At 35.2% G+C, this 17,382-nt stretch overlaps 1 protein-coding gene across 1 annotated transcript in view; it reads right to left on the reverse strand.

The window, feature by feature from the left end:
* Nucleotides 1-2,925: 2,925 nt before the first annotated feature.
* The window catches only part of LOC144447017 (unconventional myosin-Ia-like), a 55,892-nt gene continuing 41,435 nt past the window's right edge, over nucleotides 2,926-17,382 (reverse strand). Inside the window, exons 16-27 of the mRNA XM_078136876.1 lie at nucleotides 16,708-16,773; nucleotides 16,188-16,255; nucleotides 15,569-15,785; nucleotides 14,689-14,838; nucleotides 13,036-13,191; nucleotides 10,382-10,456; nucleotides 9,173-9,304; nucleotides 7,866-7,972; nucleotides 7,370-7,505; nucleotides 6,100-6,252; nucleotides 5,078-5,205; nucleotides 2,926-4,800 (exon numbers count right to left, since the gene is read on the reverse strand). Of these exons, the coding sequence (XP_077993002.1) occupies nucleotides 4,680-4,800; nucleotides 5,078-5,205; nucleotides 6,100-6,252; nucleotides 7,370-7,505; nucleotides 7,866-7,972; nucleotides 9,173-9,304; nucleotides 10,382-10,456; nucleotides 13,036-13,191; nucleotides 14,689-14,838; nucleotides 15,569-15,785; nucleotides 16,188-16,255; nucleotides 16,708-16,773 (1,509 nt within the window). The 3' untranslated portion in view covers nucleotides 2,926-4,679. The remainder of the gene's footprint in view (nucleotides 4,801-5,077; nucleotides 5,206-6,099; nucleotides 6,253-7,369; nucleotides 7,506-7,865; nucleotides 7,973-9,172; nucleotides 9,305-10,381; nucleotides 10,457-13,035; nucleotides 13,192-14,688; nucleotides 14,839-15,568; nucleotides 15,786-16,187; nucleotides 16,256-16,707; nucleotides 16,774-17,382) is intronic.

A 17,382-nucleotide genomic window follows, 5' to 3' on the forward strand; every position in this document is an offset into this window, starting at 1 on the left:
GTTGCTATCTGAAAGTGTAACGTACTGTTTCTCACTATTTTCTGTGCGGTTGCGTCAAATATAGCCAGTGCATGATAACCTGAAATGTATGCTAAATGAATATTACTATACACAAATTGAGCTTGATAAAAGTGAGTTTATTTTCTTTCACAGTTATTTGATATGACAATGGTATATCTCTGAAACATTGTTTGTGTGGCATAGTACAAAAGTATTACAATTTACTAAGTGTGTTATGTTGACCATTACTAATTATCATAAGTACAGCTGTCTGCTATAACCTGAAACTTACTTTGCTTTCCCTAGCAATATGGTACTTACAACTGGTAACATCATTAACTTCATACTTTCAGAAGTAATTTTTCTTCACTTTCGCATTTCGCTTCATGGTGATGAAGTATCGACCTATGGCTATGAAGTATCGCCCTATGGCGGTGAAGTATTGACCTATGGCGGTGAAGTATCGACCTATGGCGGTGAAGTATCAACCTATGGCGGTGAAGTATTGACCTATGGCGGTGAAGTATCGACCTATGGGGGTGAAGTATTGACCTATGGCGGTGAAGTATCACTTGCAGGTGTAGGAATAAGAAGTGACTGAATAGGATACAAGTAGCCATTGCTTAATATGTTAATATAATGTACCATATATTACCTAACACATTCCTGGTGAGCTATGTGGTTAAACCATGTACAAGTTAATCAGAATAAAGTCAAGATGACAAGGCAAGTCTATTTTTACACATATAATGATCTCTCTCATCTATTTGACTTTCCTTAGATTCACACAATCCTTGTAACACTTTTTACCAATTCTGTAGTTTATTATACAATGCGCGAGCCAATTTCAACAACAAAATATGGAATTTATATTCTGGTCGTTCTACATCATGACAACGCATGTCAATGTCACTATTTCTGCTGTGTTCGAAATATGAGTCAAAACTTTCAAAATGCCATTACTTTCCAATATCTTTCTTCATTCAGCTGGAAAATACTCATGACCTAAGGGTTTTGTCACTATGAGTCACTAGACGAGCAGTGACAAAGACCCCTTAGGTCACTTGTATTTTTCTTGGCTGAATGAAGAAAAAATTGGGGAATAACAGCTAATTAAACCATCTATGCACTGTTCAAATATTACTTGCATAAACTGTTCATGTGATGATGACAAGTGTTTCATTTACGGTAGAATGCACCACGGGGACCAATTTTAGTAAATCAAAATCTCTCCAAATTATGCGACATAAAAGTTTGTTACTGGTTCTTTTGCAATAGTAAAAGAAATTCAGATGTCCACCATCTTGTTTTCAAGGAAATCCTCAAACTATTTTTCCAAAGAATTACCACAGTATTCTGCGACCATATTGGATTCTAAAATGGCGTCATTTTATATCACTTGTCCTCTGTTTCAAAGCTTGTATGGTGACTACTGTATTTTTTTACTTGATGTTTAACCAAGAACTGGTTAGAGTTTTCTTAGTCCAGTTCCTGACTAGACATAATGTGTGAAGATAATGTAGTGTAAAATCGGAATACGGTCGTCAGGAACTAGACTAGAGTTTTCTTGAACAAGGATACAGTAGAATTTAAGACTTCTATTTCTGAGACTCATACTAACTTAAAACCATCGATGGACAAATGACATAATTCTAGTTTTAAAAAAAAGATCTATGCGACATTGACAATTCTCTGGCTCAACTATCAAGTATTGAATACCTAGTAACTAAAAGATGACATATTTATTAACTTTACACTTGAACAAGTGAAAAACAACAAAAGGTTAGTACATTTTCTGTTTTATTAAAAGATGTAGTTTACTTATGTGCAAAAAAGGTCTTTAAGATTATAAAACATGATTTCATGGTTTTGATGATGAACACTAAATTTGGATGCAAATGTTGACACTCTTAGTTCAGTTTTTAGTTTGACACACCTTAAAGTAGTTAAACAAGTTGTTTGTGTTGACTTATTAGTAGAACCTGAGAATTTTACAAAGGGTGAATAGGATTTATTGTTAAACTCACTTATTTACATTTGAATAGTTTATATTTGTTCTTCACCAAAACATATATGACAGTGGCAAGTCAGCTATCATAAAGATAGCAGAGACACAAATTTAAAACTATGGTTGCAACATATTGATATAAGCAAGTGACAGACATTGATATAACAACACTCACGATAGGGTGGTTTCTAAGAGAGAAAGTTTCTCTCAAGTGGCCACACATTCAATGTTTACACTATCTTGATTACAGGATGATTATAGCCATGTAATCAAAACATCGCTATCACCTACTTAACTAATCTACCACACAGTTTCAATAATTACACCCAGAGTAGGGTGGTGTCTCCGTTAGCGAATTTACCTCAAATGGCCACACATTCAACCTCATTCACTATCTTGATTACAGGGTAATTATGTCCACATAGCAGAGACTTTGCTATCGCCCACTTGTGTAGTCTACCACACTGCACTCAGTGAACAATAATAGTTTTAGTTTGTGTCTGTCTTCATTAGCCAATAGCTTACTCTCCATAGTAGCTAATAGTAGCACACACAAATCGACAAATGAACAAACCAAGAATCAGTAATGATAATAAGTATCAATCATTCTCACACAGTGTCGGTAGAATCAAGTTGAAACCTTTTTTTCCCCATTTACACTTGTTTGCTTTGTTCAATATATATGCTAAATTGAACATGATAAAGCTGTGTGCATATTGACAGAATAATTTTACGAATACAATATCATTTCAACTCAGTTAACTGATTTAAATATTAATGTTTACAAAAAAAACCCCATAATTGCACAAAGCATTTTTTTTCTATATTCACAGTATCAATTTGGGATTACAAAAAAAATGATTTTTATAAATCTTGTTTATTCCAAATTTACATAATATTGTTTCTTATTACTCCATGTAAATGTTCTTTCCCTTTACAATGTCACCTTAAATCAAAAGTATATATAAAGTATGGGTAAATAAAATTGCCATAAATTTACATAATTTTGCATAAATTTGCATGCTCCAGTGACAACACTGCAAAAATTGTACGTGTACATAATTAGATGGCACCGATGACTTTTTAAAAATGAAACATGCATAACAAAAAACAAAACTTTTACTTCGGTACCAAAATCGTGAACTGTTAATGTAAGACTAAGTGTCTAAATGGTACACTTTTTCAGAATTACGTAAAGCAAAAGATAGAAATTATGTCCTAATAATAACAAAAAAAGAAGAAGATTTATCATGACCTTTGACCTTTCGTTTCTCGTATTATCATGAAATCAAGAAACCAAAGTTAACTCCAGCTTGGAATGATCAATAGTAATGACTACATTCGTATTTATTTGAAGAGACCATTGAAAGTAAGTTTTTTAGAAGGCAGTATACTATACACATCAGTCAAAAGACTGCCTTCATATTGCTAAGTATTACCTTTGTGTTTACACATGAAACACGAACCAACACTATAATTATTTTCGTCAGGTATTTGGTCCTGTCTTGTATGTGATTCTCTTGGATATCAACTATGTGTACATGTGTTTTGTGTACAAACTGTCATGCGTTTGTGTACAAACTATCGTGTCTTTGTGTAAAAACTACCAAGTGTCTTGACTATAAAAAGTCTATCGGAAATTTCTTAAGCACAATTTAAACACCAATATTGTCCTTGTCCTTGTATGTATGGATAAAGACCGACATGTACACAAAACACATTTCATTGGGAATACTGAAAGCCTTTGGCAAGTGTAACCATGGCAACAGCATGGTACATCATGACATTCAAAACTCTACAAACATATCATTGAAAGCAAAAAAATAAACTTGCAAACACTAAACATATCATTCAAAGAAAAGATCGTAAAAATTCAACAAACTTGTGGCCAAAGTAACTGTTTGATCAAATTTTTCAAAGATGTTGATTTTTTTTTCTTTATCTAAACACCAAACAATTTTAATTTAATGATTTGAAGTAGCACCTCATATGTCTCCTAATATATCTCTGTTGACTGCACTGATAGGGTAGTTGCTATGACTACATAAAAATATGCATGTGAAAAATTAAGTGTTTACAGCACTATGCTTACATTCAGTGTAGGTGGGCATGACTTATACATATCATGTACACATACATCTGGTACATGACTTTACAAAGTCATGTATGATCTTATATGATGTCGGTGGCATCTGAAAGCCTTGTACATATATAACCTATAAACTGAAAAATGAAATAAATTGATGTTTCATACACGAACTTCCAACTTCTTACAACGTAAATACATTGTTGTCAACGTACAGTGAGAATTAAAATAGCTGTGTATTGCTCTGCAAACATAACCAAAAGTGACCCTTCTACCATCCACACTAGACAAAGAAAATAAAAACACACACACTTATAACTGATTGCCTACTGCACTTCGTAGCAGTATCATGGCATGGGGGCAAGTTAAAGTTAATACATAGCTAACTAAATCATTTAGTCTGTGTATACAACTTACATATACATCAAACTACATGTGATCATGTATGCTTACAACAAAAGTATAATTTCAACAGAATTCATGTAAACACAGCTACTTAGAGTCAACTGTAAAGGTGCCATGTATAGCTTATAACATAATAGTATATCTATGTTTATACATCACTATTTCTGAGTGCGACTGGTCTCAGACCACGACGTCAAACCGAGATCCTTTCCGTTTGCATACTGGTTCTTTCCTTGTGCGGTTTTTATCAATAATTTGATAAGTCAGTTGGATCTGACTTCCGTTGAAGTGTAGTGGAAACCTGCAAGAAGGGAGAAAGAAACACTTATGAATGTTTTACACAAGACTGATTTCAGAAAACTTGACTCTTGTGGTACACAACCTTGTATTTCCATTGTTACTTTGGACACAAGACGAATTGAAAATGACAATGTGTGCTTAAACGCTAACTATTCACCATCATGACTCCACTAATGATGACAAACAGTGTCAAATAAATATCTGCCATCCTCTTGTTTTAAAAATCAATTATCATCATATTATTAATCAGGAAAAATAGTAAAATTATAATAACTTACTTGTTATTAACTTCTACTGACACGGCTCTGTTTGTAGCTTGTTGAATAGATCTGTACAACTTAGTCACAACCTCAATGACTCTTTCTGACACAAACAGGAAATCACCTTTCTTATTATTGGGATTACTCTGAAAACAGAAAAAAATGAAACGAAAATTCTAAACTTGTCCGAAGATTTTGACAGTAGTTTTTATCAGGCTAACAGTCATAAAAGTCATGAAATGAAATGAGATATGACTCTCAAGAGCCCAACATTTATGAAAATGTCTTAAAGCTGTGTGCCCCTTTAACTGAGAACTTAAACATACAACTGATGGTGCCTGGGACCCTATTTTGCATATGACTGACTGTATGTTTGGAGGTGGAGAACTTGTGATGACTCACTGGCAAGTTATCACCAAAATATAAACATTCCCTATATCTGGGGTTTTCACATGCAAATGCTGCATATTTGAATAATCAGACACACAATCTAAGCAGCTGTTTGCAGGGGAATTTGTCTCATTTGGAAAGGTTTTTTCATTCTATGAAACAAACAGACTGATTTTCAACTAATTTGTGTATCAAGTTACCATCCTACGACATTCACAAACAATTTGTACATGATACATGACCTGTGTGTTTCTCGAAGCATAGAAAAAATGCTGAAAACAAGACCCAGAAGCTCGTGCTTTGTACAGCAGTTTGAATTTCCCGCATTTGCATAGATTAGCCAAAATCCTCTTTTTATAGGGCAGTTCTGTCTTTAAAGACTTTTTTTTATTGAAATTTCATTTTAGCGGTGTCTTAAAACTCTAAGCCTTTCTATTCCATTGGAATATCTGCCGGACTGAAATGTCACAGATTTATTGCTAAATTTGTATATTAACTTGGTTTAATTTGCATAATTTATCAACTTGACAGTTATCCCATTTAGTAAAATAGGCCAAATAAAACATGGAGAATATGGAATCATAATAAAAGCCAATTGTATGATAACCTATTTCAGATTTTTTCCCCGACAATGAGTGATATAAGTTTACCTTGTTGAGATGTAAAGCAAACAGCCCATCATTGTAAGGACTGACTGATAGACTCAGAATTTCTGGTAATGGCATACGATGTTTACGTTCCAAAGTCTTGGAGTCCATTAATTGCACTGATGCTGTACTCAGAACAAATAGTTGAGATACGGCCTGGAAATAGACAACAAGTTTAACATTAATAACATTTATTTGTAGTTTATGATTTTCGATTATAAAATCCCTTAACCTTCTCCCACTACATACCCGTTTTGTGTGGTGTAGGCTCAATACAGTGTTTTTGCTAAATTTGCAGGAATGCCAATAACAGAGGCTGGTAGTACGGTAAAATTTACATACCAAGGTATATTTTATCTACCATACTGGATGCTGTGATCTTGTTCATTACAAGAAATCTTACGAAAGATGTCATTTCCTGACAGTAAATTAGATCTCTGCAGGTAGTCTCTACAATGTATTTACCTTTACTAATGATACTCAGGGTTGGAAGCGAATTCCGATATATATGACATCCCTGATATGACAACAAGTAAAGGGGTTGTCCAATCATATAAGGATATTAAGAAATTGTCAGAAAAAAGAAAGAAAACAATATACAACCAGATATCAATCAGAAGCCTTCATTATCATATTAGTTTACAATTTTACAACATATTAAAGGTGATTCAAAATGTATATCTAGTCTAGCCGTTTTGATTTATTTTGCCATAATATGGGGACATAATATTTTAGCTTTTATACCCACAGACACTGACAATTAGTCAGAAAGTGTGAGTAAATATCGGCAAATGTTGGTTAGTAAGACATGTACACTGTAGTTTTTGTTTACTGATGTCTATTTTAACCACCAGCAATGTATTTTTTCACAACGCTGTTGAGCTTTATTCACCTAGAGACTACGCTCATCATAGCCTAGTGCTAAGGAGTACCCCTTATGACATCACAAAATCCTGTGGTCTAGGTGGGACCGGAAATACCCGAAAACTCTCGAAGTAAATCCGAAGGGAACTGACTGAAAAAAGGTCATTTTAAGGTGTTTGCAGACGCTTTTTTAAAGTTTTAAAACCAGAATGCGTTTCACAAACATGTCGTCTAGCAAATTAGCGATAGTGAATGTGAGCATTTTGAATCACCTTTAATTTGATTAGAAACTGAATGTAAAAATGTAATGTAATCTGAATAAATAATGTTAAAAAATACTAAAAGTTTCTATTTCAAAGGAGTGTTCTACAATCATAGTAGATCTGTGATTATGAACACTAAAACGTACCTTTCCATTGGATCTATTGAGTTTAACTAGAATATCACTAAACTGGATATGTTGGTCATTGCCTTCCTGAGATATACGTTTATATTTGGCATTATTGCGTAAGCTGACGTAGTCCCCACTGAATGGCACGGCTACACTGAAATTAGAAAGACCAGAAGCATTGTAAATTATTATTCAACAAATTCTCAGTACCTGTAATCACATTTTAAGTCATACTAGAGGGTCAAAATGGAACAAGAAGTTGCACACATCCATAGTGATGCATATGTAGTGCATGGAGCAGAAGTAATGGTGTCAACCATGTGCTGCTAGATGCCAAGTATAACAATGTTAATGGCACTTTATTATTATTTCTTTATATTTTGTTGACCGCTCTGTGTGCTGTCATGTGATTTTAGCCATCATGTGGGGCGCCCTCTTGTGGCACTAGGTAGATGACTGCAATATGAGGTATTGTTTCTTGGAGCAAATAGCTACTGTGTTTGTGATAACTTACGTTCCTGGATAGAGTTCTTTCTTATCTTTGAATAGATTGCTTGCAGTGACTTTCTCACCAATTCTATGTCTGGTTGTTTCATCAAATTTCTGTCTGTATTTCATTGCCTGTGGTGAAAAACATGTGAGTATTACATGTAAATATCCACAAAGTCACTGTGGAAAACACACTTGTCACAATGTCTGTGTGTGCTTGAAAACACACTTGTCACAATGTCTGTGTGTGCTTGAAAACACACTTGTCACAATGTCTGTGTGTGCTTGAAAACACACTTGTCACAATGTCTGTGTGTGTGCTTGAAAACACACTTGCCACAATGTCTGTGTGTGTGCTTGAAAACATACTTGTCACAATGTCTGTGTGTGTGCTTGAAAACACACGTGTCACAATGTCTGTGTGTGTGCTTGAAAACACACTTGTCACAATGTCTGTGTGTGTGCTTGAAAACATACTTGTCACAATGTCTGTGTGTGCTTGAAAACATACTTGTCACAATGTCTGTGTGTGTGCTTGAAAACACACTTGTCACAATGTCTGTGTGTGTGCTTGAAAACATACTTGTCACAATGTCTGTGTGTGTGCTTGAAAACACACTTGTCACAATGTCTGTGTGTACTTGTCAATATACTGTCTTTGCAGTATAGTGTGTGCATGATGTCTCTCTTAGGGGCTTCACAGTTGATAAGTTGTGTTGACTCTGAGGAGATTCTAACCTGACATTACAGAAAAGTTTCCTAGATAAGGGTTCAAAGGGACCATTACAGGGTCAAAGTTCACAGTTACTGCCAAATGACTGGAACAAATGGAGGCTACGCTAACATTGCATGATTTTGACCTGTGATTTTTTTCAACACTGAGTGAGGTACAAAATACAATGTCAGCAATGGGGCCAAAATACAGTTTATTAAATTAAGTTTTTCAACTTATGTCGCCTTAGCATTGAAAAATGATTTTGGACCATTGTATTTTGTACCTGACTCAGTGTTGAAACTCACATTTGCAGTCTAAACATACTGCTGAAAACATCGTTGCGAGTAAATTTCCCCCATCATGAAAGTCAAACAGACCTACATGACTCAACATGAGCCTCATCATTGCCATTTGTTTCTGATTGAATCAATAAGAGGCAGTAATACGTTGAATGCTCCCAAGGGATTTGAGGAATTCACATTGTGAAGTTGGGCAGATATAGGTCTGTGTCTTGGGTGATAATTGTAAAGTGCTATGATCATGACATCCATTGCAGAAGGCATTTTATATGTATGCTATTAATTCTCTTAAAACAAAGAGTACACAGTGTAACTTACCCTCCAGCGTACAAAGATGTGTTTGAGCTCTTCATTGGCCTGTCTGTGCTTGGTACCACATTGAGGCCATTCAGGGGCAAGTGGAGACATCGATGGTAAGTTACTTCTCAACTTTAACAAGTATCTCACTTGCTGTAATCAAACATAGTATTATCAAATTGATGAAACATTAGTTATTGACAACATCAACATCGTCATGCCAACCAGCAAAGTTTTGAACCATTACTTAGAGTGATTATTTAGCTTCTGGAAGGTTCACCTCCTGAAACATCAGTTATTTTTACAGCAACTTTGTTGGACAAAAAACTTTTTATATCTTAACAAGTTTTTAACAACTTTTCCATCACAGTTTAACATTAGAAATATAATGTCAATTAAAAATACAAGTATCTATTGTGTGTGTGTGTGTGTGTGTGTGTGTGTGTGTGTGTGTGTGTGTGTGTGTGTGTGTGTGTATGTGTGCATATGTATATATGTACATGTATGTATGTATGTATGTGTTGTGTGTCTGTGTCTGTGTCTGTCTATTGAGGGTGTCTGTGTCTCTGTTCATCGTTTAGCAAGTGATGGCCTTGTATCCATTGTCCACATAGTATGTATAACTGTTCATCGTACAGAGGATGACATATATGAGATGGAGGTATTGGATATAAGTATTATTATTAGACTGAGAGATTTGTAATTTTGTTTTCATTACTCATTAAACTTGCCCTAGCTGCAACTGGAGCATTCTTTAAAACTGTTTTGTTACATATATTAACTTACTCATAATATTGTACACCCTGAACAGTATTGAATCATCTGTGAGTAAACATATCTATTTATGTATAGCTGTACACATAGCATGGGTCCATAAATCCAATTAAATTGAGTTTTGGGACCGAACCCTAAAATCAGAACCCCAACACGATAATGATTTCAACCTGTTATTTTATGACTTAAGAATAAAATTGATCCTTATTTAACTTGTAAAATGTCTAATTATTGGTATTATAAGTTTTCAGTGAATGTATTGTTGGTTATCGTATCGAAAAATTGAAACTCCAGTTACAGTTAGTGTAGCTGTAACATATTTAGCCAATGATTAACAGGAGCAACAAATCTTTCAATCTATGCAATTATACCACCAAATTTAAACTTTCAATGAACTGCTAAGTGTAAGGTTCAAAGGTTAAAGTTAAAAGGTCAGTAGTTCACACAAAAACTTACCATTCTCCTGTTCAGGAAAGCAATAACCTTAGGACCAGCATTGGAACGGAATTTCTTCCTATATTCCCTTCGTACCTGACAGACAAATAAAACATGTCAAAAATTAGGTATGCTGTGTAGCTGTCTTTATTTACACCATTTATTTATTTTTATTTTTTTGGGAAGACATCAGTGAATATTATTGACAGGAGGGAGGTATTGAAATGATTATAATGTATTACTTTGAATGAAATAAGATAAGGATAAATTTTATCAGATTTAGTGAATCATAGACAACAGTACAACAAATCATCACACAAACAGACAGAAATTTAAATTTTCCTGACCAGTTTTAGTCTTCTAATATTCCAGACATTTTTTCATACCTTCATAGTGACATACATACACCACAACAAGTGAAAAGACAAAAGTGGTATCCCCAATGTACATGAGACAAGTATAAATACAAATAAAGCATAGATACTTGCAGAATGTCTTTGTGAAGTGGAAATGACAAAGTGAATTTCAAAGGTGGAATACAATAAAGACAAAGTGTACTGAAGTGGAAATGCCAGAATGCTATTTCAGTGGAAAACTGCAGAGAGCAAATTCAGGAGTCTACAAAACAGCAGAGTGCAATTTCAGAAGTTGAAAACAGCAGGGTGCAATTTCAGAAGTTGAAAACAGCAGGGTGCAATTTCAGAATTTGAAAACAGCAGGGTGCAATTTCAGAAGTTGAAAACAGCAGGGTGCAATTTCAGAAGTTGAAAACAGAAGGGTGCAATTTCAGAAGTTGAAAACAGAAGGGTGCAATTTCAGAAGTTGAAAACAGCAGAATGCAATTTCAGAAGTTGAAAACAGCAGAATGCAATTTCAGAAGTTGAAAACAGCAGGGTGCAATTTCAGAAGTTGAAAACAGCAGGGTGCAATTTCAGAAGTTGAAAACAGCAGAGTGCAATTTCAGAAGTTGAAAACAGCAGGGTGCAATTTCAGAAGTTGAAAACAGCAGGGTGCAATTTCAGAAGTTGAAAACAGCAGGGTGCAATTTCAGAAGTTGAAAACAGCAGAGTGCAATTTCAGAAGTTGAAAACAGCAGAGTGCAATTTCAGAAGTTGAAAACAGCAGGGTGCAATTTCAGAAGTTGAAAACAGCAGGGTGCAATTTCAGAAGTTGAAAACAGCAGGGTGCAATTTCAGAAGTTGAAAACAGCAAGATGCAATTTTAGAAGTTGAAAACAGCAGAGTATGATTTCAGAAGTCTACAAAACAGCAGAGTACAATTTCAGATGTTGAAAACAGCAGGGTGCAATTTGAGTGGAAAACTGCACTGTATAACTGTGTGAAAACCAGGACTAAAAGAGCACATTTCCTGTGAAAAAACTATCATAGAGTCCAATTTCAGAGGGAAAACTCCAAACTGCATTTTTTTTAAAAACAACAGAGTGCATTTCTTTGGAAAACTTCAGTGTATATATGTGGAAACTAGAAGTCTCAGAGTGCAATTGTCAGAGGAGAAACTGTAATGCATTTCTGTGGAAACTGGTTGAGTGAATTCCTGTGGAAAACTACAGAGTGCAATTTTGATGGAAACCTACAGGGAGCATTTAGAGATTTACTATTTAGCATTGATAAACCAAAACTATAGTCTAAGCACATTAGATCAATAATTCTACTTCTAATTGGATTGTTTTAGCCTCTAATACAGTAATAGCTTATATTCATGTCCTTTCAATGAAAACATTCTAACACAAAGACCACACCTCTACCAAATCAATATTACACATCTGTGCAAAATTTTGAATCTTCATGTCTAGCTCACACAAAAATAGTTGGGTATAATTTTCGGTTAAATTTGAAAATAACTTGTGTATATTACAGTTTCATTTCGGGCATTTTTGTATGCTTAGTTGCTGAGCACTCAAGAAATTGACTAATATATCCATAGTAGCCATGACCAAAAAGTGTTTTGTACATTTATATACAGATTATATACAGAACTAACCACTAGCAACAATGTAAAACCTGGATGTATTTGACTACATACTAGCAAATGATTACAATGTAAGACCTGGATGTATTTGACTACATAGTACCAAATGATTATAATGTAAAAAAACCCCACCCCACCCCACCCCCCCCCCCACCCCCACCCCCCCCCCCCCCACCCCCATGTATTTGACTACATAGTAGCAAATAATTACAATGTAAGACCTGGATGTATTTGACTATGTATACACAGTGGCAAATGATCATAATGTAAAAGTGAGATGTTATAGGCGATATAGAATGAAACCACTAGTAGTATAAAACTGAGCTCCTTCAGATGACATAGAATGAATGCACTATAGTGTAAGTCTGAGATGTTTGAGATGACATAGAATGAAACTACAATGTAAAGCCATGCATGTTATGTTACTACTACACATCAACTAAACACTACAATAGGCAAAAGTGTAGAACAGTGGACTTGTAGTACAATGGGCACATTTTATAATCAAGCTAGGGAGTCAGGGTTAGTATCAGTGGTTTGTACCTATGGTTAGTAAAACAAATAGGGTAATAAAGACTCCCTAGCACAAGTTGATTTGTATCGTCCACACTGTTTTACACCTGCCTCCTACAATGTGCAGCCTGGATGTGACAAGAATCAAAGACTAGATGAGGTTTGATTCCTACCCTCCATCCCATGAAGTACTTCTTGATGATAATGACAGCTCGTAAGCATTTGGCTTCATACTGCATTCTCCTATACTCTTTTCTTACCACAGTTCCACGCCAGTATGAGGCAATCATTATAGCAGCTGCCCTTTGTTTCATGTAGTTTTGACGGGTCTGGTAATAAAAAGCAAGTTAAAATAACGTGTCAACAATTTTTTGTGTTAGAATATATGCTCATAGACTCTGGGTTCATAGCAATCTGATTAAAATCCGATGTAGTGTACACACGTCATTTCTTTTTGGCTGTTACGTTAACTGTTGTTTGTTCTTTTGTGAGTGCTCGTTACATATATCTGACACAATACATATACATGTAGGTTTTCCCGAGCCACACAAGAGCACTGATTGAATTCACTCAACCAATGAAAACATGTAATGTCCTGAAACATACAAGTACAGTACTTCAAAGCGCTCTGTTCAAAAAGAGCATGTGCACAGAGCGCAGATAATGATATTATCGTTATTGTTTGGTCGTTCTCTTTCTTTCAATTTTGAACATTGAGTATTATAATGCACACAAAACTTAGTAATAATGTTTCTGGAGTTTAGCCTTGAAAGTATCAGTGTCCTGACAGGCTTTCATATCATGATTTAGTGAATTCCAGTCACTGATAGAAACTGTGTTGATATACTTGGTGTTTAAACTCCAGGCGTTTGAAATGACCTCTTCTACTAGTGCTACCGGTGCTAGGAGATCAGTGTCTGAATTAAATCAGTTTATTTATAAATCAAATTATCAGGATAAACACACTACACGGCTTTTGTCAAACAAACAAATAAATCTAGTAATATAGTAGTTTCACCTCTTCACAAAGCAGGGTTTATGTTGACTCTAAACAAACTCATTTCTAGTAATTAACAAATCTCAGAGATTTTTAGCATGATTTAATGTACAAAGAATCATTGTTCTCCCTCTTTACTTGTTTGACAAAAATATTAAGACTAAATGGCTAGGGGGAAAATCAATCAATTTAGCAAGTGTTTTTGTTAACGGAGTTCTCATATTTGTTTACCAGATTCCCTACAAATTATATGGAATTTATGCAAGTTATACAATCACGCCCCTCCCCCCATTATTTTCCCAACACACTCATCAGCAACCATATTGGAGTCTAAAATGGCTTAATTAATTTTGATATTGATTGTACTCTATTTAAAAAATATGTGTAGTGACCCAATTTTTAATTTTATTTCTCAACTGACCAACTGAGAATTGGTTTGAGTTTCTTGAACAAAGTATTCGCAAAACTTAATGAGATTTATTTTTTTTCTGAGGCATTCTTCACTGTATAAATATTTCAAATGAAGATGAATAAGTACAAAAGATATGCTACTACAATGAGCTGAACTAGAAAACAAAAAGATCAAATCAATGAAATTTAACGCAGCTGAGATTTACATGTAATCCAAAGTCTTGATAACAACTTAGTCTCTATATCTGACTTCAAAATCAAAACATCGACACATTGAATATACAGTATTACAAAATAAAAAGTCATTTTTGTATCCGTTAATGTATGTTAACAATAGCTGACCACTCCCCTGCCTAATGTAATATACCATGATCTGCATAAATACTAAAGACATAAAGACTTCTAATATCTCTCCTACCTGATATCCCTTTACTCTTGTCTGTATAACAATAGCTGCCTTTCTCTGTTGCTGGTACCATCTCCACTGTCTCCAGCCACGGTACATCTTCTGAATGACGGTAGCGATGTCTTCCATTTTCTTTCGCCTCCAATCCTCCAAATCAAAGAGCTAGAATGATGTACAAAATGAAAGCAAAGTCAATTAGTCGCCTAGATCAATAAACTGTTCAAATTTACATAATTGGGACAAAGAGCAGCCAATCGTGTATAGTGAATAGCAGACATACTGTAGAGAGAGAAAGAGAGAGAGAGAGAGAGAGAGAGAGAGAGAGAGAGAGAGAGAGAGAGAGAGAGAGAGAGAGAGAGAGAGAGAGAGAGAGAGAGAGTGAGTGAGAGAGAGTGAGAGAGCGAGAGAGAGAGAGAGTGAGAGAGAGAGCGAGAGAGAGGGGGGAGGGGGAGAGAGAAACTGAGACAGACAGACAGACAGACAGACAGACAGACAGACAGACAGACAAAGTGCAAATAGAGGAGATACAGTCCCTGTGATAGAGGGACTGTGGAGGAGAGTAGAGAGAGAATGAAAGACAGAGACCGATGTGTCCATACATATACCTGAAACACCACATGCACACCACACATGTAGGCACACATAAACACATACAATCACACATGCATATATGCATACATCTCCATACACATACACACATTATATCATGTAAGCCATAGATTATACAAAGTGACAGATATCAATCAATCCATCCATCCAACCAACCAACCAACCAACCAACCAACCATCCATCCATCCATCCATCCATCCATCCATCCATCCATCCATGCATCAATCCAACCAACCAACCAACCAACCAACCACCCACCCACCCATGATCATCATCACTTACTGTTCGTGGATTCCTTATAAAGACCTTTGTTCGTCCAAAGGCATACTCTTTCTTATCTAACTTCTTGTGTATGAGTATGTTTGTGACACCAGCTCTGGGGTCCCCTTGCCAATTAGGCCATGTCTGTGGTGACAACATCTTGTATCTCTGCAGACATAACTCATAGGGGTGTCTGAACGCATAGCCTGCCCGGCGGACACGAACATTCTCCATCAAACTATCAACAAAAAAGTAAAAACGACTTTCAAAACTTTTATCCATAAATTTGTCTAAATACATTGAATAAACTCAAATTGTAGACAGATACACCATGTTGAAATGACCTTTGACCTATGACCTTTGACCCATCTAACATAGAGAAGGCTCATGTTTCATATTAATCCAGCAACATAAAAGGGTATCTGATATGATACGATTGTTATGTGATCGCTTTAGTGGTAGCAGAGATTGTAAGTTCTCAGGAAGTTTACAAAGTTTACACAGGTATTCCATGTTGGACCATTGCACATGTAGGGCCGTATCAGAGGTAACAATTGTAACAATTTTAAGCAGTGCTTAGGGAAAGTTCATAATAAAAATTTACCACATAGTTGATATGAGTGACAAAATTTAGACTTACCCCAAGTATCGCACTTGATGTTTAACGATGGACTCATTGAAATCATCCGGTCTCTTGAAGTCATTTGGCTAATGTCAAAATAAAAGAAGAACAATATTCTAACATACTGATATACAAAACTTCACAAATTACATCAGCCACTTGTTCAAAAGACACATTGTACTTTCTTGAGTTAGCACCTTTAAGATAACATGCATGTAATACATGCTCTTGATGGTGATTGGTTGGTTGTTAAATATGAATTTAAATGACTGGTCACTGATTGGTCACTTTAAAAGACATGCATTTATCCCTAATTGGCTATGCAAAAGTAACCACACTTCCATATAATCACAGATTGGTTCATTGGTAAATATAACATTTTATGCAAATTACATTAATACAAATGCTGATTGGCTTTTTGGTATAGATAATATGCAAATTACATTCATATAATCACTGATGTGGCTTATAGGTTAGTTTAATATGCCAATGGTCTAATTTGACAGATGATTGGTTTGTAATACATAGAAAGACTTACCTTGATGGTTCTGATATAGTTTGGACTTTTGGCAAGTAGATTTGTCATCAATGAAGAAATGGAGCTCTGTTAGGAAAATAAAATATATAAAATTCAACTTTTTTCAAACGTTTATGACTGCATAACCTTAAACTTTAAAAGGGCTATTATCAGAGGCTCAAAAAAGTAAAACTATTATGACTGAAAACTAGTGTCTTTCGAAGGTTTCTTGTAATACTGTACTGTCATCGAAATCAGAGGGCACCAGGAATTTGAAGGGCTATTGTAACAAGTGTAACTACTGACATTGGAACTCCAAAAAATTATCAACTTAGGGTTGTTGTAAAACTGTACTCTCAATTATAGAGGGTGTTATGAATTGGAAAGGTCTATTGACAAATTGTAAAACATGGAATATAACTTTCAGACTGGTATTAAATTGAACCTTGGGTTTTCTAAAGTAGACACAAACTAAAACTATTGTCACAACATGTTGATACAACAGTGATAGTATATTGAATGGATGCTGGTTTAACTGTATATAGTCTCAGGTAGAGAGGCATCCCAGAGTTTTATTGACTAGAGTTCCATAAACTTGCAATGTACTGTTTTTGGACTTCCAATGTTTACACTATCTCGATCACTGGGTGTTTAGAATTGCACAACAGAGGAACCACTATCACCCACTTGTGTCAT

The sequence above is a fragment of the Glandiceps talaboti genome, chromosome 16 (assembly GCF_964340395.1).
Source record: "Glandiceps talaboti chromosome 16, keGlaTala1.1, whole genome shotgun sequence".
NCBI classification, from domain to species: domain Eukaryota; kingdom Metazoa; phylum Hemichordata; class Enteropneusta; family Spengelidae; genus Glandiceps; species Glandiceps talaboti.